The 20,805-nt window shown below is 50.9% G+C and overlaps 1 protein-coding gene across 2 annotated transcripts; it reads right to left on the reverse strand.

Annotated features, from left to right (window-relative positions):
• Positions 1-419: 419 nt before the first annotated feature.
• On the reverse strand, positions 420-17,233 carry Ypel1 (yippee like 1). Of its 2 annotated transcripts, none has more exons than XM_052158289.1 (6): positions 17,095-17,233; positions 12,991-13,112; positions 9,816-10,095; positions 5,929-5,972; positions 5,409-5,517; positions 420-2,998 (listed from the first exon to the last, which is right to left on the reverse strand). In XM_052158289.1, the coding sequence occupies exons 1-6, from the start codon at positions 17,131-17,133 to the stop codon at positions 2,912-2,914; spliced, it is 681 nt and encodes a 226-aa protein (XP_052014249.1). In that variant the 5' UTR covers positions 17,134-17,233; the 3' UTR covers positions 420-2,911. The 2 variants fall into 2 exon arrangements, with proteins under 2 accessions (XP_052014249.1, XP_052014250.1); XM_052158290.1 differs by lacking the exon at positions 420-2,998 and adding an exon at positions 4,606-5,043.
• Between the last annotated feature and the right edge of the window lie 3,572 nt (positions 17,234-20,805).

Here is a 20,805-nt window from a genome sequence, read left to right on the forward strand (position 1 = left end):
AGTGCTGCCGCCCCGGCTGTCCTTGCCATTCCTCCAGCTCCACATGCTATGTACCACCTGCCTGCTCACGTCCCAGACTGCACTGCCCTTCACCTGCCTTCCTATGCCACTTGGTCGACTCCTCTGGCTAGAGGCAAGTGGATATCTCACAATTATGACAGGTCACAACGTGGGGTGACAGAGTGCGGTGACAGGGCAGAGCAGCAGCAGGGAGGCCTGCATGGCAGAGGCTGCTGTGCCCAGCTGTGCGGGCACACTTCTCAGGCCACACAAGCTCCCTACAAGGTGGTGTCAGACGCATCAGGGTCCTCAACAGGCTCTGAAACCGACACATCCTTTGCTCCTAGTGGATGCTGCAGGAACGTGGTTCGCCCCCACAGCATGGCCTCCGAGATGGCGAGCCACTACGGAAACCTTGCTGTTTGACAACAGAGGCTTTATTTTTATACCTCACACAGACATGCCACCAAGGGCTGACAGCTTTGGCTGGGAGACAGACAGGGAGGCAAAGGGCGCTGCGGACGCTCGGGCTTGCTGGTCTGGCTGCTCTGTGAGCTCCCAGCTGCGTCCAGGGCACTGCAGTCAGCCTTGCTTAGCAGGACACCTGTCTCCGGGGCAGCTGTGTCCTCCTCTCCTGCACCCCAGCACAGAGGACAGGCCACCAGGGCTTGCATTCCCATGGGTCGGTTGTCTACAGCTTAAATGGTAGTGTTTTAAACAGTAAAGACACTTGGATTTTGAAAACTGCCTGATGAGGTCATCAGAAAATAAAGGACTTTTTTGAGGGGAAAAAAAATCTCATTTCTGATCTTTTCAAATACCTGGCAGATGCCATCAAGAATGAGCATTAAGGTATAAAAATACTGTGTACATACTAACAAGACAGCAACAACATAAACCACATTTCTAAAGCAAAGTGGCGTTTATGACCTGGTATTACCTCCCCCCCCCCACTCTGGTCTCAGGGAAACATATTAAAATGGTCACAGAATGGTATGTCTACAAATGTAAGGGGGTGCGATGTTCACTAGCACACCTGGTGGCCGCATCACTTACCCTGAAGCCAGCTCATAGTCAGTTCTTTTGGGTTATATTTCACAGAAGGCCAACGCAAAATCCAAAACAACTTGATAAACGGTTTGTTTATATCCATCACTCCAATACAGATAAGTCATAAAGAGTGCTAGAAAAACGCTCCAGTCCGTGCTCATAAGAGACAATACAAAGTGCTCAGTTGAAGGGCAGCTAGCACGCCCAGAACATAAAGTCTGTAAATACAGTCTTAGTATATACAGAGTCTGGTCAGAGGACTTCTCAGACGCATCACCTGAAGTGACGCGTGCATAGGGATACGCTCGGGTCTCTGCCTTTCTTCCCACTGGTGACACCCAGGGGACCATGACTCGGCCACCAAGCTCCCGCTCTCTAGCGCCTTGCAGACCAGCCAGGCATGTCTGGCTGAGGCTGACTAGTGCTCACCCCTAGATCAGGATGGCACTGAGCCCTGCCGGGGCCACCCCGCGCTGCCTGTGCTGGGTCTCAGCACTTACCTTGCTGGATGGAACAACTTTGCTTTGGGCCAGCAGTAGTCTGGAGTAGTTGGGGAGAAAGAAGCTTGGGCTAGGACCAGGCATAGAGGACCATAGGCCATGCAAACATGTCGTCCAATTGCCCAGGCATTTCTTGTATTACCAGGCTTTCAATCTTGGGCAAAGAAATGGCACCAAAATGTAGGCTTTGAAGTGAACTGAAGTAGCTGCCCCTGTGCTGGGCAGGGGCGGGGCAGGGGCGCTGAGATGAGAAGGTTTGGGGCCGGAGCCCAAAGGACTAGAAACTGCTCGGCTCTCACCCCAGGCAGCTGGAGCGAGTGCAGCAGTGCTGGGCGCTCTCCTGCCGAGCCGCGAAGGCAGCGGGCCTCAGGGGCTCTTCCCCTGCTCTGTGCCCTTGGCAGGGTACAAAACGATGAAACTTCTCTGGGCCTGGCTCTGGCCTCCACCCTCTGCAAACTGGCCACTTTTTATAGATGCAGGGGGTGGGGGTGGGCAAGTGGGGAATGGTGGGTTGTCTTAAAACCTGAGAGCCCGGGTTTGGGGACATGGCCCAGACCCCTCCCTGTCAGGTCAGGCAAGCAATGTGATGCCAGGCAGACAAGGCAGCTGCATGCCAAGCTAACTCTCAAGTTTTACAGTTCTCCCTGCTGGCTCTGGCCCCTGTGTGCACGACTATTTCAAGTACATCCAGGGTATGAGGTGAAGGCCAGCCCGTCGCTGGCTCTGTGGCAGGGACCAGCCCTCCGTTCTGAGCCACTGTGCTAGCAGCACCGAGGGAGTCCGCTCAGAGGCGGCCTCTGGAGGCTGGGACAGTGCACAGCCTCTAGTCAAGTCACCTGCCTTCCACATCAGCCCCCCCCCCCCCCCCCCTTGCTTAGGATGCACACTGAGTGCTTCCTCCCTTAGCTTCTCTACCAAGTCACCAGCGGGCGGGTTGCAGTTTTTGAAGAGACATGCTTTGCATAAAAATCTGACTACTTCTGGTCACTATGCCTTTGCTTGTGAGACAGACCCTGCTTCTGTGCTTTTAGGGACTTGGGTTTGGTAAAAACACAGCCAGGCGATATTGCAGGAGTAGGGTAAAAGAAAGTATTCACTAGGCAGGTGAGTCACCAGCTGGTTAATTCTTTCTCTAGAACTTAAGACGTTGGAAAAAGAATGCAGACGTCCAGAAACGCATTGCACATGAAGGGGATTCAGATGGGGCACCTTACCAAGTGGATAGCCTAGAGAGACAGCTTCAAGTGTTGAAACAGCTGGCCTGGGAAGTTAAGTCCAGGAAGTATTGTCACCAAGAAGCTAGGTCTTCGTTACACTCAGCTTTCCTAAAATAGCATTCCGACACGAGGGCCCAGTTCACGTTACCAGCCGTTGTCTTTGATCATGTGGGCAAGTTCAATAATAAATTTTCCTTCCTTGTATTTCTGACTGCTCTCAAAGGCATGTTCCTTGAGGGAAAAAGCAGAGAGGTTTCAGGACACGTGTTTACTAGTCTTGGTGACAGCAGCATTGTCTCTACCCATTATCTCTGAGCTGAAGTAGCCCAGGAGGACCCTGGGCAGTGCACGGGGATTATGAGTGTTCATTACACTTATGGGCAATGTTAACTCAATTCTGTTTCTGGGGCCGGGGCTCAGTGTGGGCTGTTCAGTATGCCTGTCGCTCTGGGATCCCTCAGCACCACACACACCGTTCACTAGGTGATGTACGTGGCTGTTTCAGGGCAATAGGGACAGTGGCACACAGGTGACACTGTTGCGTGCAGGCCAGGCTCTGAGGTGGGTGTTTGGACAGCCCTACACCTTTAATGTTTTATTAATTATTATTGTGGAGGGCTCAGCCGTGTGGGTCTGCAGATGGGATGCTTCCTGCTGGGCCATCCTGTCAGCTACTTTACTTCATCTTAAATTTATTTTTATGTGTATGGGTATATCCTTGTATGTTTCTTTTGCATATGTCTGTGCACCATGCATGCACAGTTCTCATGGGGGCCAGAAGACACTGGTACTGTGTGAGGAGCCTACCGGGTCCTGGGAATTGAACCTGGGATTTCTGGAGGAGCAGCCAGCATTCTTCACTGCTCGGCCATCTCCCAGTCCCCTCTCCACTTTATTTTGAGACATACATTTTCATTGAACCTAGGGTTTACTGACTCAGCTAGACCTGTTCTGACCTAATGACCTAGTTCTGCCTCCTCGCCACTAGGGCTATGAACGTACGCTGCCACGCTTTGCTCTTTACATGTGTGACACTGGTGAGGACTCGCCCTCACGCTTGCATAGCAAGCACTTTACTGAGTCAGCTTCCCAGCCCACAGCAGACCATTTATGGGAGTATGACCTCAGCATGCTGTAGCAAGAAGCCTGGAGATGTATCCCAGACAGACACCCTTGTCAGGGGTGAGGCCTGGCTCTTAGACACAGGTGAGTCCCAGCAGGGACAGCAAAGGTGAGCACCGTGCTGCAGTGACTACAGGGAGGACAGAAGAGGACACAGACAACCAGGTGAAGGCCGGGCCTCCCACAGCCTAATGCTTTGTGGGGTTGTCTGGTCCTTTGCAGTTCATGAGGAGTTTGGACGACCAGATGGTCAGGAATTCAGGGAAAGAAGAACAGGCTACCCTGACCCAGGAGAATCCAGAGCTCAAAGGAAGGCTGGGAATATGGCTCAGGAGGTAAAGTGGTGTCCACATAAGCACCAGGACGAGACCCCTAAGAGCAGGTCAGATGCCATGGCTGTCTGGACCCAGAGCCTGGGAAGCGGAGGGGAAGGGAGACGGCGGAAGCATTGCCAGAGTCGGCCCTGGATTTGGGAGGACAAGGACTGCCTCAGCAAACTAAGCAGACGCCGAGGAAGCTCCTGCCACCAGCCAGCTTCCATGTGTGCACATCACACACAGCAGCCGGCCAGGCGGTGGTGGCGCACGCCTTTAATCCTAGCACTCTGGGAGGCAGAGGCAAGAGGATTTCTGAGTTCGAGGTCAGCCTGATCTATAGAGTGAGTTCCAGGACAGCCAGGGCTATAATAGAGAAAGCCTGTTTCGAAAAAAACCAAATCCAAAAAAAAAATTTTTTTTTAATTAAAAAATAAATAAAAAGAGAAAAAAGAAAAAAGAAAAGGCATAAAACAGGCCTCTGGGTGTCAGTCAGGGTGGGAGCCAGGTGCTTTCCATTAGGAGATGAGCTGAGGCAGAGAGCTTCTGAAAACACATGTCCTCAGAACCACAGCAGCTGGAGTGGCTCTCAGGAGACAATGGTGGGTGGCACACTGCCTGGTCTTTGCAGAAGAGGGGTCCTCAAACTCTGGGACTAGAAGTAGGGCAAAGCCAAGAGCGGCAAACTTGCCATCTCTGAGATGTCAATCAATTCATGTATGGAGAGAAGCTGGAGACGGGCAGGTCAAGGGCTGAGAACAGAGCTTTGGGAGAACCGGGGACGGCCCTGACTCTGGTGCCTGACGAATGTCACTGGTGGTGAGTGTGCTCCGTCCTGCCCTGCTCCAAGGAAACAATAGGAACTTGCAGTCTTTGTTCTGAGACAGGGCCTTGTACCCCAGGACCTTGTGACCCATCTGTCGCCACCTCCCGAGCGCCTGCCCCTCTTTTTTAAAATTGTGTGTTTACACATTTGTGTTCTGTGGTGCTTTCAATGGAAAGCCGGCAAGAAATGGATCACAAACAGGGATCAGGCTAGGTGGCAGGGGCTCTACCCACTGAACGTTGTGCTCCACGACCAGTTTTATGCAGTTCTAGGGACAGAACTCAGGGCTTTGTGTGTTCTAGAAAGCTTTCCCTCTGAGCTGCGTCTGAGACCCCGCAGGATGTGGAGGACACCATCCCTCCCATGTCCGGGCACTCACGTATTTCCACCCGAGTGTGGTCTTGCAGTTCTCACAGTAGATGTCAGCCACCGCATGCAGCCCAGTTAGAAGGACTCTCTCCTCAGCAGGGCCACAGCCCACGTTCACCCTGTCAAGACACACAGTGGCTGTGCTGGAGGTCTGGCTGCTCAGTGCCCTCCCCCTCCCTCACACCACTAAGTACAGCAGAACAGACTTGTCCAGATCATCACAGGCTTTTCAGCTCCCCCACCCCCGCTCTGGGAAGAAGGAAACAGGTTTTTCTTTATGGTGCTTAGAGTCAAAGCTATGGCCTCAACATGCTGAGCGAGCACTCTACTGCAGAGCCGCCGCCGCCGCCGCGGGGGATGGGGGTCCTAAAGGGTCAGGCTTGGCGGCTGAACCCTCACACACAGGAGGCTAGACTCTTCTCAGCTGATCATGGTGCTGACTGGTATGGCTCAGATACACATTCCAGCCCTTAATAACTGAGCAGGCAGAGGGACAGCGCCAGACACGTACAGTGACAGCACGTACTCACACAGAGTTGAAGAGGTAGGCTCGCCCCTGGCTTCCCTGAAAGGACTGCAGAGAAAGGGAGGAGAACGTGTTAGGAGGGGCTCAGGCAAGGCATCAGGCAGCTCAGCCGTCTGGGGTGCTGGAGGCGCACGTGCTCAGGCCACCGTCACCCCCACAGCGCAACTGCTGACGCCGGGGGGCTGTGCATCTGCTGGGACAGGTTATAAAAGCACAGTTCCAACTGACAATTCTGCAGCTAGACTTCGGTCATTGCCATTGTGCAATTGTGTGTACCATAAGTTCACGGCAGCCAGAGCTGGCCTAGGGCACACCTTCATCCCGTTAGTCAGAGAGACGGAAGCAGGGAAAATGCTTGAACTTGGAGAACAGTTACAAGAGGAAACCCTGGCGAAGCAGCTGTAAGGGCAGGCTCTGTAGGCTTATGTGACGCCTCAGACTTCTCATCTCTCAGAACAGGGGTTGGATCCCATGGAGCTGGAGTTAGAGGAGGAAGGCCCGTGCCTATGTTGATGCTGGAGCCCACTCAGGCCCTCTGCAGAGCGGCCAGCACTGGCACAGCTGAGCGCTCTCTCTAGCCCTATGATACCTTCCAACCTAATCCTGACGGCTCACTAGCTTCACGAGTTAGACAAGGTGAAGTTCCTTCACTTTTTAAAAAATCTTTATGTATGTGAGTCCACTGTTGCTCTCTTCAGACACACCTGAAGAGGGTTTTGGATGGCTATGAACCACCCTGTGTGGTTGCTGGGAACTGAACTCAGGACAATCTTAAAGAGCAGTCAACTGTTAATCGCTGAACAATTTTCCAGCCCCCGTTTCTTCACTTTTTTACTGACATTAAAACACAATGAAGATCCTAGCCTGAGCTGAACCCACCCATCTATAATCCCAAGACCTTGGAGGGGGGGCACCTTAAGGTCAAGGCCAGCCTGGCCCATGTTGTGGGTCCCAGGCAAGTCAGGGTTACACAGCTAGTCCCTGTTTCAGAAAAATTAAAAAGTCACAACCTGTGCCTGGTGTTTGTGGCTGTCCCTGTGGCTCAGCTGCTTGGGAGGCTGAGCCTGGGGACACTGAGGTCCAGCACGGTGCAAATCATCTGCGTGGGGGAGGGGCTGGACAACGAGCACTTGTTGCTCTCACAGAGAACGACCTGAGTTGGGGTACCCAGCACCCACTGTGGGCTGCTCACAGCCTGTAACTCTAGCTCCACGGACCCAACCTCTGGCCTCTGAGGGCACCTATACTCAGGCGTACAATATTCCTACACAAACACATACTTAAAATCTTGGAAGATGTTAAAAGCCAGGCACAGGGCCAGAGAGATGGCTCAACAGTGACGAGGACTGGTTGATCTCATAGAGGACCCGTGATCATTTCCCAGCACCTACTTGGTGGCTCACAACTATTTAGTTGGAGCTGGTATCTGACACCCTCTTCTGCCTTCATGGGCACCAGCTATGCACAGACATACATGTAGACAGAACATGCAAAAATAAATCTTAAAACTTTAAAGAGGGCCAGACGTGGTGGTGCACGCCTGTAATCCCGGCCCTTAGCTGGCAGAGACACTTGATCTCTCTCTCAGGCCATCGAGGGATACAAAGTATGACCGACCCTATCTACAAACGTTTAAAAGCTGGGCATGGGGGCTGGGGCGTTAATTCGACAGTTCAGAGTCCTCGCTCTTGCGGAAAGCCTGATTCCCAGCACCCGCATGGCTTGCTACCGTCTGTCTGTAACTTCGGTCCTGCAGGGACTCAGCACCCTTTCCTGATCTCAGCCGGCACCAGGCAAAACACTCATCACATAAGCTTTGAAGTAAAAGCTAGTCATGGCTGCATGCTCTGTCGCCCGGAGCTGGGGTGGGGGTGGGGACGGTGGGTGCCTGGGGTTTGCTGCAAGTCCTGCTGGTTTTCAGAGCTCCAGGCTCAGGGACAGGCCTCGTCTCAGGAAATAAGGCAGCTCATGATGCTGGGCAGTCCACAAGGGCTCCGCCACCGAGTAGTCCTCATTTTAAAGTTTAATTTTCAGCTGGGTAGAGAGATGAATGTCTTCAATCCCATTCAGGAGGGGGAGGCAGAGGAGGCAGAGGAGGCAGAAGAGGCAGGAGGATCCTTGAATTTGAGGCCAGCCTGGTTTACAGAGAGTGTTCAGGATGATAGCTACACAGAGAAACTGTCTAAACAAACAAACGATTTCCGCTTTAAAAGGAATATCCCCTAAAGTGATTTTGTAGGATATTATGTTCAGTCTTTTTCTTTTTCCTTTTTTTTTTTCTTTTTTGGTTTTTCGAGACAGGGTTTCTCTGTGTAGCCCTGGCTGTCCTGGAACTCACTCTGTAGACTAGGCTGGCCTTGAACTCAGAAATCTGCCTGCCTCTGCCTCCCAAGTGCTGGGACTAAAGGCGTGCGCCACCATCGCCCGCCTCAGTCTTTTTCTTAAATGTGTATTGGTGTTCTGCTTCTATGTATAACTGTGAGGGTATCAGAGCCTCAGAATTGCAGTTACAGTTGTGAGCTCCCATGTGGGTGCTGGGAATTGAACCCAGGTCCCCTGGAAGTGCAGTCAGGGCTCTAACAGCCGAGCATCTCTCCAGTCCCTTTGTTTAGTTTTCGGGGTTCCTGACACGTCTAGACTGTACACCTGTCAGCGTTGACTTCTTCTGCTTGTGCATTGTGCAAACTCTTAGGTTTTCCACGGGGCAGCTGGGAAGGGATGACTCAGGAGGCCTAGTGACTGCTGTAGCAGGAGTCATGTGAGGTGACAGGAGCGCAAACATCTCTGTGAGCCAACATCACAGCTGTGGAGACACACCCGTGCACACCTGGAATCCCTGGATTCCTGACGGAGGCAGGTGATCTTGAAGTCCAAGGCCACAATGGCTGCATATCCAGACCATGTTTTTTTTTTTTTTTTTTTTTTAAAGGGAAGGGCTTCCTCAGTTCAGAGCACTCTTTGTTAAGTGACAAATAGGGACCAGAGACAGGTGAGCTCTCACGGAGGTGTGTCGGAATCTCCTTTCAAGGTGTGTGCACCTCAGGCTCCCGCATCCTAACAGGAAGAACACTCAGAAGAGGAGAGTCGCTGAAGCTGTCACTGTTGTTGGATCCTGAATGCTCTCTGCAGAGGCCCACGTGCTGAAGGCTGGGTCCCAGCAGTGCTGTTACTGGGAGCTGAGGGGCCCTCAGGAGGAGAGGCCAGCGGAGGGATTAGGTCACTAGGTGGCCGCCAGGCTGCTGGCCACTGGCCTCTTTCTTTTGCTTTCTGCTGTCTGCCACACTTTCCTACCCTGGGGCAGGGAGGCCAGGCACTCACAGAAATCTCTGAGACCGGAAGACATGTTCTTTAGTGAGCTCACTGTGCCTTGTCATGGGAACACGAGGCGGAAAGCTGCCCTCAGCACCCCAGCTCAGGAGAAGCCTTGGTATATTATCTTGCAGTCTATGTATTTTTGAGAATTATTTGTGGCATCTTCCATCTTGTCATGGGTAGGTTTCAAATCACTCATTTTCTAGCACACATCTGTTCTTCATGCAATTTTTAAAAGAGCAGACATAAAAACCTTTTCTCAAATTTCTTGTGTGCCCCTACCTATGATGCAGGATGTGCTTGGCATGCTCCAAAATAAAATGACTGTACACGGTGCCTGACTGACTACTGGGTTAGGTGACAGACCTTGGCAAACAGCAGTTGTCACTAAGCTGACAAAGCCCTATAGTTCCCAACCAGTACTGCTGGCCATTACAACTTTTTTTTTTAGGCAGGGTATGCATCACAAGATATGTCACTAGCCTAGAACTCAGAGACCCTCTTGCCCCTGCCTCCCATTTGGTGGGACTAAAGGCACGCAAGCTTTCGTTTTATCAGTTTTGAATCCAGATCACTTGCCTTGGAAATGAGCTCATCGTGATTGGCCAGATGGGCTCTGCAGTGGATGCAGCTGTAAGTTCGGTGACAGTGTGGCAGATAAGCTTGGAAAGTTTTGGACTTGGTCATTTTCACCATGTCTGCTGGGCTCTGCTCACTCCGTTCTAGGCCAGCTCTGGAGGAGCTAGGGCTCTGCTGGGCTCTCTGACAAAAACACTGCAAAGCACATGCAAGAGCCGTTGCTGGTCTGGAGGGCGTGTGGTGCTGTCCACACACTGGGACAAGAGAAAGCCAGTGCAACCTGCAAGCAAATCAGACAGGCCCTGCTTACACAGCAGCACCAGGCACTCGGGATCGGCCTGGGATCGGGTGCTCGGGATCGGCCTGGGATCGGGTGCTCGGGATCGGCCTCGGATCAGACCCCGGGATCTGCCTCGGATCGGGTGCTCGGGATCGGCCTGGGATCGGGTGCTCGGGATCTGCCTGGGATCGGGTGCTCGGGATCGGCCTGGGACCGGGTGCTCGGGATCGGCCTGGGATCGGGTGCTCGGGATCGGCCTCGGATCGGGTGCTTGGGATCGGCCTCGGGCACAGAGTTTGAAAAGGAGCAGGCCTAAAAGTTAAAGATCTAACAGATCTAATAATTTCATTTTCTCTTTCAGGGCCTTGTGCATGGGAAGCAGGCAAGAGGGGGTCACAGAGGCTGTGTTGTCAGACACGGTCTCACTCTGTCGCCCAGGCTGGCGTTACTCCTCCTGCTTCAGTCTCCTCTGAGATCTAAGTCTCAAAGAAAGATCAAAGATCTCTAAGTACATCAAAAGAATACTAGTACTGTGATGGTTTGCACATGCTTGGCCCAGGGAGTGGCACTATTAGGAGGTGTGGCCTTATTGCAGTAGGTGTGTCACTGTGGATGTGAGCTAAAGACCCTCACCCTGGCTGCCTGGAAGTCAGTACTCTGCTAGCAGCCTTCAGATGAAGATGTAGAATTCTCAGCTCCTCCTGCACCACGCCTGCCTGGACACTGCCATGTTCCTGCCTTGATAATGGACTGAACCTCTGACCCTGTAAGCCAACCCTAGCTAAATATTGTCCTTTATAAGAGTTGCCTTGGTTATGGAGTCTGTTCAGAGCAGTAAAACTCTAAAACACACACACACACACACACACACACTTACACTTACACTTAAAAAGATAGTCCTTTTTATAAAAAGACCAAAGTAAATGGGGTCTGGAGAAATGACTCGTTTTAGGTTCTGAGTTCAATCCCCTCTTCTGGCATGCAGATGTACATGAAGACAGAGTACTCACATTAAAAAAAGTAAATGCAAAAGAGATAGTTTAATATATTGAAAGTCAACTTCCAATTTAAAACTATGATATATCACATCCTTGGACCAACCCTCTAATGGAGAAGTTCTGAAAAAGATAACCAGATAAAGTCTTTAATGTGTGTATGTTGCTGAGTCTAAATTTTAATTAAGCTGAGCTTTTTTTTTTTTTTTTATTAAGACAGACCAGTCTTGCTGTTCAGTTGGCTTTCAACACACTGTCCTTTCTCTTGTCACAGCCATCCAAGTGTCTGGGGCTTCTGGGGTTCAGGAAGGACTCACCCACATAAACACAAAGTGTTCTTGGCTGACTGATTAGCTTGGGTCCGGGTTATGAATGAAACATTTCAAGCAGAGGGCTGGACAGCACAGCAAGAAGGCTGCTCCTCAGGACGGCCAGGGCTGTTTCCAGGACCCACATTATGCTGGGCATACCTTCAGTTCCCGGAGCTCTGATGCCCTCTTCTGGTCTGTGGGTACTGCACACACACACACACACACACACACACACACACACACACACCATGAGCACTGTCAAACTCTAACTTCAGCCAAGAACTTTGCCTCCCCAGTCCCGACTGCACAGTCACCTTATTCAGAGATTGTGATAGTAGGGTTTCATTGTCAACTTGTTTTAAATTAAGACATCTAGAATTCTCACTTGAACTGTTGTCCAGATCCGACAGGCCTATGGCCATGTCTGTGAGAAACTGTCTTGACTGTGAAGTGGGAGAGCTCAGCCCACTGTGGGCAGCACTGTCCCTGGTCAGGTTGGTCTGAGGTGTGTATGAGAGCTAGTTGAGAACTGGAGAGATACCTCAGTGGTGAAGGTCACTTGGCTGTCAGAGGACCAGGTTTCAGTTCCCAGCACCCACATGGCAGCTCACAACTGTGTGTAACTTTCAGTTCCCGGAGCTCTGATACCCTCGTCTGGCCTTCATAGGCACTACACATGTGGGCTGGCAAAAGACCCACACACAGAAACATTTCTGGCTGAGCATAAGCCAGAAAGTGAGAAGCCAGTAAGCAACCTTCTTCAGCAGTCTGTGCCTCTAGGTTTGTGCCTCAACTTCCCTCAGTGATGGAGTATGACCTGGAAGTGTAAGATGAAATACACCCATTCCTCCCCAAGTTGGTTTTGGTCATAGTGTTTCTTTATCACAGCAATAGAAAGCAAATTGCAACAGAGACCTTCACTATGTGGCCCTGCTCTCAAAGCATCCTCCCCCAGGAGGCTGCGAAGGGTTAATGACTCAAAAATTCTAGACAGGAAAGCCAACCTGACAGAGCACAGCTGTGGAAGCCCCTGATCAGGCGACCCCTACGCCGCACCCACGGACCCACCTGCATATGGACTCTCCCATTCCCTAAGCTCGCTTTCACCTATAACCCTGAGCGGCCGCATGCCACACAGCAGCCGCATGCCACACAGCGTATAGAGACTGCAGCCCTTCAGCTATTCTGATTAAATGAGCAATTCTGCTTCTGGAGATGCCTGTCTGCTTCTCTTTAATGATCATGTTGTCTCCATCAACCCTGGCCCAAAGAGCAGCTCCTACCAGGCCTGGGCTGCTCTCTGGATCCCCTTTTGCCCCTGCCAGGGCAGCACCTCATGCAGACTCCAGGTCATCTCAGTCTCATGTTTGGCCTAGCAGCAGCAGCAGCAGCAGCAGCAGCAGCAGCAGCAGCAGCAGCAGCTCTGACAGCAGCCATCTGAGCATGGCACGGTGCTCCGTGAGTCAGCTGACGTGGGCTTGCCACTAGAAGCCATGCAATTGGAAGACGACCGCAAAGCCTAAGAAATGATTAGGAACCACTGTGAAGTCTCAGGGAAGCCAAGCGCTAGTCAGATGAACCACACCTACAGGAAGAACCCCGGCGTCCCTTGAGTGTGGAAGGTATCCACCTCCACAGCAGACAGACACTGGTGTTTGGATTTTTCCTTCTCCTTAGCAAACCAATATACTGTGTTCCAGAAGTTTCTCACCTAAAATAAACACATACAATTATTTTAAGACTCTGTGGACCAGGCTCACGACCATATGGTGTGATTATCACACGGAAGATGAGACGCTGAGGAACAAAATGAAGCCGAGGGGTTCTTGAGGCCAGATGGTACGAAGCACGGTGCCACAGCGCCCTCCACCAGCCACACACTCCCCCTGTCAGCCGCTCTCTGCGAAGCTGTGGCCGGCCCGGAACTTCCTATTTAGACAGGGCTCTGCTTGCTCTGCCTCCCAGTTCCTGGGACTAATGGTGATGCCACCTGCTCCACGCCCTTGCAGCACAGCCTTCTCCACAGACAGCTCTAACTGGCTCTAAGACCACCACTCGCAAGCAGGAGAGCTTGGCCACTCTGTAATTTTATTTGCTGCTTGGAAGACTGATTGAGCCCAAGAATTTGAAGGCAGCGTGGGTAACATAGTGAAGTCTCTTGCAGGTTAGGAAAGTCTCATCTGGAACATTCCTGGCTGTATGACACTGCACTGGAGTTTACATTTGCAAAACAACTGGATGAAAGCAGTCACAATATTCCCTTATAATAACCAAAAATTAGAGGGGCTGGAGAGATGGCTCAGAGGTTAAGAGCACTGGCTGCTCTTCCAGAGGTCCTGAGTTCAATTCCCAGCAGCCACACGGTGGCTCACAACCATCTATGATGGGGTCTGACGCCCTCTTCTGGCACATACAGAGCACTCATACATATAAAATAAACAAATCTTTACAAAAAATACAAAACACTTCAAGTTTGAGAGTCTGCAAATGCCCTCATATATCAGAGATGCTGCTGAGATGGGCGGAACGCTGCGGAGGAAAGGCGCCCCCTTCTACAGACTGACGTCCCTGGGTCTCCCCACCGCGTGGGTCCCAGGGACCAAGCTCAGCTGAGTAAGGCTGACCACAGGCCTTCTCCCTGCTCTGTCACCCTTCTGGCCCTGCACCTTTACCTTCTGATTCCAAGCATGAAGATCGACTATTCAGATGCACGGCATCGATGCTCACAAGCATGGAGAGATCTGGAAGGACTCACACAGCCACAAGTGTAGCCATAGCTGGCTTTTGGAGACACTTCCATCTTTCCTCCTATCTATTATTCCCTACTTGAATCATGCGATGAGATGCTTTGTCCCACACTGCAGGCATAGTAACCTGGACAGTGGCCTCAAGATGAAGTGCCCGCCCTGCTGTGGATACCCACCTCCTACTCTCTCAGGACCCTCAAGGGATCTGGCACCCACACACTCAATTTCTAGACACGTCCTCCCTCAGTCCCTCATCTCTACCGCACTCTACCATGCTCAAGCACAGCAAAGAGCACAGATGATGTGTATGCAATCAGAGATGCTGCATGCAGCGTGTTCTTTCTGGCTTCTGCCACCAACAGCACAGTTCTGCACAGCGTTGGCCCTGAGGTACACGCCAGCAGAAAGCTCTGGTTTCCCTGAATAGCACACTGGCTGTGAAGACAGCTGAAGAGAAGAAAACACAGCTGGCAATTTTAAAGTTTTCCACTGACTTATGTGCACACGTGTGGGCTGTGCGCTCATGCTCAGAAGTTGTAAGTCGGGGGCATCGGAGCCCCTGGGACTGGAGCCACAGACGCTGTGAGCCCTCATGCGGGTGCTAGCAGTCAAACCTGTGTCCTCCACAAGAGCAGTGTGCACTGTTTCTTCATCACTGTGCCATTTCTCCAGACCTCGGTTTGGCTGTTTTTAGACAGGGTCTCTCTCTCATGCAGCCTAAAACTCCACGTACAGCCAAGGATGATCTTCAGTTCCCACCCTCCTGACACGGTGCCTGGCTAAATGAGTTTTGCTGTTGTTTTGTTTTGTTTTAAAGATAGACTATCAATATACAGCTTTGACTGACCAGGAGCTCACTTTGTAGACCAAGCTGGTCTAGAACTCACAGAGGTCTCTGCCTCTCGCTCCCAAGTGCTGGGATGAAAGATGTGTGCCACCATCCCTGGCCTGGCTACACAGCTTTATTTACTCGCATGCTGAATAACTATAATCCAGCATTCAAGTATTTCCACTCCATGTATACTTGTTGATGGTGTGTGGGACCCAGGCACTGAGTGAGGATCTGTCCTGGGGACAGAACTATCTCATTCCCGATTCCACATCACACGGGCATCCCCAGACTCCTCAGCTCCCTACCTACTCAGGACTTTTATCTGTACCCAAATCCTCAGCTAAACCTTCCATCCCACGGGCCTAGCATGGACAGTGTCAGGCTTCACATACTCCAAATGAGCTGTTCTTTAGACTTCATAAACTTCTGGAGCATTCATCAGTACTCCCTCAAGAAAGATGCATTAAGACTCTGCAGCCCCGCCTCCTCCGGCCCCGCCTCCTCTGGCCCCGCCTCCTCCAGCCCAGCCTGTGGGACTGGAGAGAGACATCAGGGCATCTGCGGAGGTGGACTGAACTGGCTGTCAGAGCTGAGCTGGGAACTTCTGATCTGTGTGTGGAGCAGGGGTAGAACCAACGGCCTCACACATGCTGAGCGCGCGTTCTACCACCTAGCCACATCCCCAGCTCTTCAGCAACATTATGTCAATCTAAAGTTATTCTAAAATTAAGTTTATTTAGGAAATTGGAGCTGTGGTAGCAGTAGAGCACTTGCCCAAAATGCATGAGTCCCTGAGCCAAAAAAATAGAGACTACTATTCAGATTGGTTACTGATATGATTCAATCGCATGTATGTATGTATATATGCATTTTTAGTGTTTTATATGCGCCAGCCCCTGGGCTGCTATATATCTGTGCTAAGGCAAGAATGCTCTAATACCTAAGAAGACATAATAACCACATTGTGCCTTGGTTAGGAACACAAAAGGCCTGGAGATCCTGGTAGCAGCAATCTTCAAATGTGCCACCCTGTCGTTGTAAGAGCCCACAGGCTGTGGCTGGAGAGACGGCACGATATTTTGGAGGCTGGACGGAGTCCCAGCATCCACGTGGTGGCTCACAAACATCCATAACCTCAACTCTAGGGGATCTGATACCTCTCCTGGCTTCAGGTACACACACAGTGAATATACATACGTGCAGGCACAACATTCATACATATACACATGCATATGAGTGTATGTTTACTTGTATCCCACTGTATACACAGGCACCCACTGGGCCAGTTCCTAAGGGAGACAGCATGTACTCCAAGCATTCGGTAGCACATCTACTAGAACACAGCAGAGGTAAAGGGCCAGGGGTGACTGGTGACGGTGGTTTACTCAGAAGGGCCTGGAAGGGCTCCCCAGAGGACGGAAGGCTGGCCTTGCAACTTCAGCAGAGCAAGGAGGCAGCATGTCCAATTCTTTGCCAAGACACATTAGTTAAGGTGAATACATTTTGGATAGTTAGAAGGCAACTGAATTAGAAAGACCTTGGGATGAAAAATGGTATTTTCAATGTCTATTATCTATCCAAAACAGAAATTCTGCCGGCTTCCTATCCTGGAGCTCAGCGCACTATCTGCACGTCGAAGATGATCATTGTGCAGTTACTGAGTGAGAATATCTTACTTAGTTGCAACTGTTAGCGATTTGCATTGATAAAGCCTAGAGCCACAAGTGGTAAACAATGAGGACAATTCCCTGTAATTATTATTGTACAGGCAACTTGAAAATGACACCCTTTAGTATTCTTTTATTGGAGGTATCTTCTGTATTTATTTCTTTCCCCATTTTTTAAGGTAGGGAAAAAAAACAGGGAGAAGGAGTGTGCTTAAAAAACAGAAAGAAAGGAAGGAAGGAAGACAGACAGACGGACAGACAGACCGACCGACCGGGATTTTGTGTTGTCTTTCAATGAACCAAATACCAGCAGTTTGGAAAATCAGAACAAAAAGTCAATGCGTCCTCGCACCCCCGTCCCGCCCGCGCCCAACAGGTGCTTCCCCGCCTCCCGGAGCCGCAGATCCTCAGGTCTCCGCAGAGCACCCGAGGCCCGCCCGTACTCACGGCCGCTCGGCGGTCCGCGGCAGGGTCCGCTGCGCCCATCCGGCCCAGGCTCGGTCGGCGCGGGCTCGGTTTTCAGGCGGTCCCGGTGTGAGCCGGGAGGCGCTCCGGCCGTTGGCGCCCTGTCCGGGCGCGAGGCATCCTCCTGCCGCCGACTCGCGGACCGCCTGCCCTTTGTTTTGGACCGGTGGCCAGGCCCAGCCGCCATAAACGGCCTCGGAACGCGGCGCTGGCCAATCAGTGTCCGCGCCCCGCCCTCGCGTTCCCGCCGCTCCGCCCCTCCGCGCTCCCCGCCCCTCGCCCTGCCCGCGCGGTCCACCCGCGCCCCGCTGCGCTCCCGGGACTCGGCTGCAGCTTGTCCTGGTGGAGCTCGCCAGGGGCCCGAGGGGCGGGACCTGATGGGGAAGCCAGGCGACCGGGCTGGTGGCCGGGCCGGCGGGGAGGTCCTGGGAAGGCCAAGGGGTCGAGGTTCGCGTGCCAGGCTGCGAGCAGGAGGATCTCTGCAGCTGGGTCCCCAGAGCTCAAGCGTCTTCGCTCTCTCCATACCAACCACCCTTTCTCAAGTCTCCAAGTCACCACTTAAGAGCTTCCAGGTCTGCGTGGACGTGGAATTATGGAACCCCAGATCGGATTTCCTGTCCACAAGACACAAACAATGTTACCCAGTCTCCATGTCCACATTTGCGCCTCTTCTGTTATTCTTTTCTTGGTCTCTTTAGATGGATTTTTAAGTAAAAGCACGCTGCTGAGGGTGAGTGTACACATTTCAGTTCTTATTTGCGCCCTCTAGAGTGTTTGCTGGGATTTATTGTATTAAGAATACCTCTAATTAGCCGCGCACGCCTGTAATCCCAGCACTCTGGGAGGCAGAGGCAGGCAGATTTCTGAGTTCGAGGCCAGCCTGGTCTACAGAGTGAATTCCAGGACAGTCAGGGCTATACAGAGAAACCCTGTGTTGAAAGAACCAAATCCAAAATACCAAAAACCAACCAAACCAAAAGAATACCCCCAATTGATTAGACTGTGGACCCACTGACTTGTCATTCACTTGGTGACTCTTCCAAGCGACTGATTACTTCTGTATCCGTCCTAGCTAGGGAGTCTCAAGTGTTTTGGCTTTTAAGATATGGTCTCTCAGGCTGGAGAGATCGCTCAGCCATTAAGAGCACTGACTGCTCTTCCAGAGGTCGAGTTCAATTCCCTGCAACCACATGGTGGCTCACCCACCATCTGTTATAGGATCTGAAGCCCTCTTCTGGTGTGACTGAAGACAGCTACAGTGTACTCACATACATTAAATAAATAGATCTTAAAAAAATGGTCTCTCTAACTCAAGCCTGCCTTAACTATGTAGCTCAGACATGATCTTGAACTTTATGGTTTAAGCTCATTGTGTGAAGAAGCACCCACTGTGCACCTGCTGCATGCTATGGAAGCCAGAGGTTAGCTCTGCTTCTCACCTACCATATGGATCCTGGATTTGAACTCAGGTCATCAGGCTTGGTAGTGGGCACTCTTACTGAACCATCTGGCTGGCCCTTCTATTTTTAAAGAATTTAAGATGGAGAGATGGCAACAGTGTATTCACATACATAAAATAAATCTTTAAAAATGTTTTTTTAAGATGGGTGTTGGTGGTGCACTCCTGTAATCCCAGCACTTGGGAGGCAGAGGCAGGCAGATTTCTGAGTTGGAGGCCAGCCTGGTCTACAGAGTGAGTTCCAGGACAGTCAGGGCTATACAGAGAAACCCTGTCTAGAAAAAAAACAAATTCAAAGAACCTAAATAAATAAATAAATAAATAAAATGTTTTTTAAAATAGCTTACAAACTAGTAGGTTTATATTTGGCATTTCCCTCTCTCCTCCAGCCTTCCTCCAGCCCTCCTTTCCCAGCCTCCCACACGCACTGAACCTTTCCACCTCTAACACCCACCTGTTCACATCATGTAAGTCTTGTTCTCCTTGACACTCCAGGAAAAACACACAAATCTTTGTGTGCTTGAAAAACATTTCAAGCAGCTATAATCTGCTTTGAGAGAGAACATGTGTCATTTGTCAATTTTTATGTCTTCTGGGAGTAGTGGTGCATGCCTTTAATTGTAGTACTTGGGTGTGGGGGGACAGAGGCTGGTTAGTCTCCGTGAGTTCTAGGCCAGCCTGGTCTACATACCAAGTTTCAGGCCATCAAGAGCTATATAGGAGACCCTGCTTTAGAAAAAAAAAAAAAAAAAGTAAGCCAGGTGGTGGTGGCGCACGCCTGTAATCCCAGCACTCTGGGAGGCAGAGGCAGGCAATTTCTGAGTTCGAGGCCAGCCTGGTCTACAGAGTGAGTTCCAGGACATCCAGGGCTACACAGAGAAACCCTGTCTCAAAAAAACCAAATCTAAAAAAAAAGTTGCCTGCCTTTTAGAGCTCATGGAAATCTCTATCCGTTCAATTTCAATACATATGAGGCTGAAGGTAGAATGTATAGCCTTTGAGATTCCAGCTCTGCAGCCTGCTGGGGTTACAGCTGTGTAGCGCCGTGCCCACCCGGTTTACTTGATGCTGAGATTGACCACAGAGCCTCAAGCATGCTGCGAGAGACTCTACACATGCAGCCACAGCCCCATGGAGTCAACTGTGGGTGCTCTGACTATCCAGAGACCTTAGCATGTCTTTATTTCTTAGTCCAGACTAAAGGTTTTTTATCTTTGTCATGAGTTCCATTTTCCTTATGAACCTTCACGTTTCTTTTCTCTTAGATGACTAAGTTAAAAAACATTCTTTTTTTTTTTTTTTTTTTTTTTGGTTTTTTGGATTTGGTTTTTTCGAGACAGGGTTTCTCTGTATAGCCCTGGCTGTCCTGGAACTCACTCTGTAGACCAGGCTGGCCTCGAACTCAGAAATCCGCCTGCCTCTGCCTCCCAGAGTGCTGGGATTACAGGCGTGCGCCACCACCGCCCAGCTAAAACATTATTTCTTAAAAAAAAGAAAGACAAAACCCTAATTTTGATAAGATTCAAATGTAACCTGAAACTCTTAGTTACACAACAAACTCCCAGCCCTGGCAATCATGTACGTTGTGCATGAGTTGTGCATCCTTAGGTGTCTCCAGTGGGGTCACAGTGTCTGTCCCTCTGTGACTTACCTCACTTCATGTGTCAGTACCCAAGACTCATCCATGCATGGGTTAGAATGTGGCTCCTCTGGAGGAAGGTATATTCTGTTGCCAATAGATCCACTTAACAGTCTGTTTCTGAGGATGCATTTTCCTATCTGGCCGCTGTGAACAATGAAGCACACAAGTATACAGATATCTCCTCTATACCTTGCTGGGTTTGGTTGGCTGGTTTTTGAGACAGGGTTTCTCTGTGTAGCCCTGGCTGTCCTGGAAATAGCTCTGAAGACTACGCTGGAACTCGGAGAGATCCACCAGCCTCTGTCTCCTGAGTGTTGGGATTAGACATCTGTGCCATCACGGCTGATTTAGAACTTGCTTTTTAAAACAAAAAAAGGATACAATGTATTTAAATGTATTTAAATGATACAGCCCCTAACCCAGGCTGGACTTCCTCAAACACACTTCTCTTACAATTCCCCTCAGTTCAGTTCGTAAAACCTGCACGGCTTGGGTTAGGGCACCTGGTCCCCCTACCAAGGGCCACGCTGCTGAAAATGACTCCCTTTCCTTTGTGGCCCCAAACTCCGTGGTTACAAGTAAGTAGGCTCTC

Source organism: Apodemus sylvaticus, chromosome 15 (genome assembly GCF_947179515.1).
Source record: "Apodemus sylvaticus chromosome 15, mApoSyl1.1, whole genome shotgun sequence".
Lineage (NCBI taxonomy): Eukaryota > Metazoa > Chordata > Mammalia > Rodentia > Muridae > Apodemus > Apodemus sylvaticus.

Excerpts from the sequence above, each read along its gene's own strand:
- Ypel1 (XM_052158289.1), bottom strand. The coding sequence starts at position 17,133 with ATGGGCGCAGCGGACCCTGCCGCGGACCGCCGAGCGGCC. Across the intron at positions 13,113-17,094 it reads CCGCGGACCGCCGAGCGGCC|GTGAGAAACTTCTGGAACAC; the intron begins GTGAGTACGGGC and ends TGTTTATTTTAG. Across the intron at positions 10,096-12,990 it reads GGGACGCCGGGGTTCTTCCT|GTTGCACTGGCTTTCTCTTG; the intron begins GTAGGTGTGGTT and ends ATTTGCTTGCAG.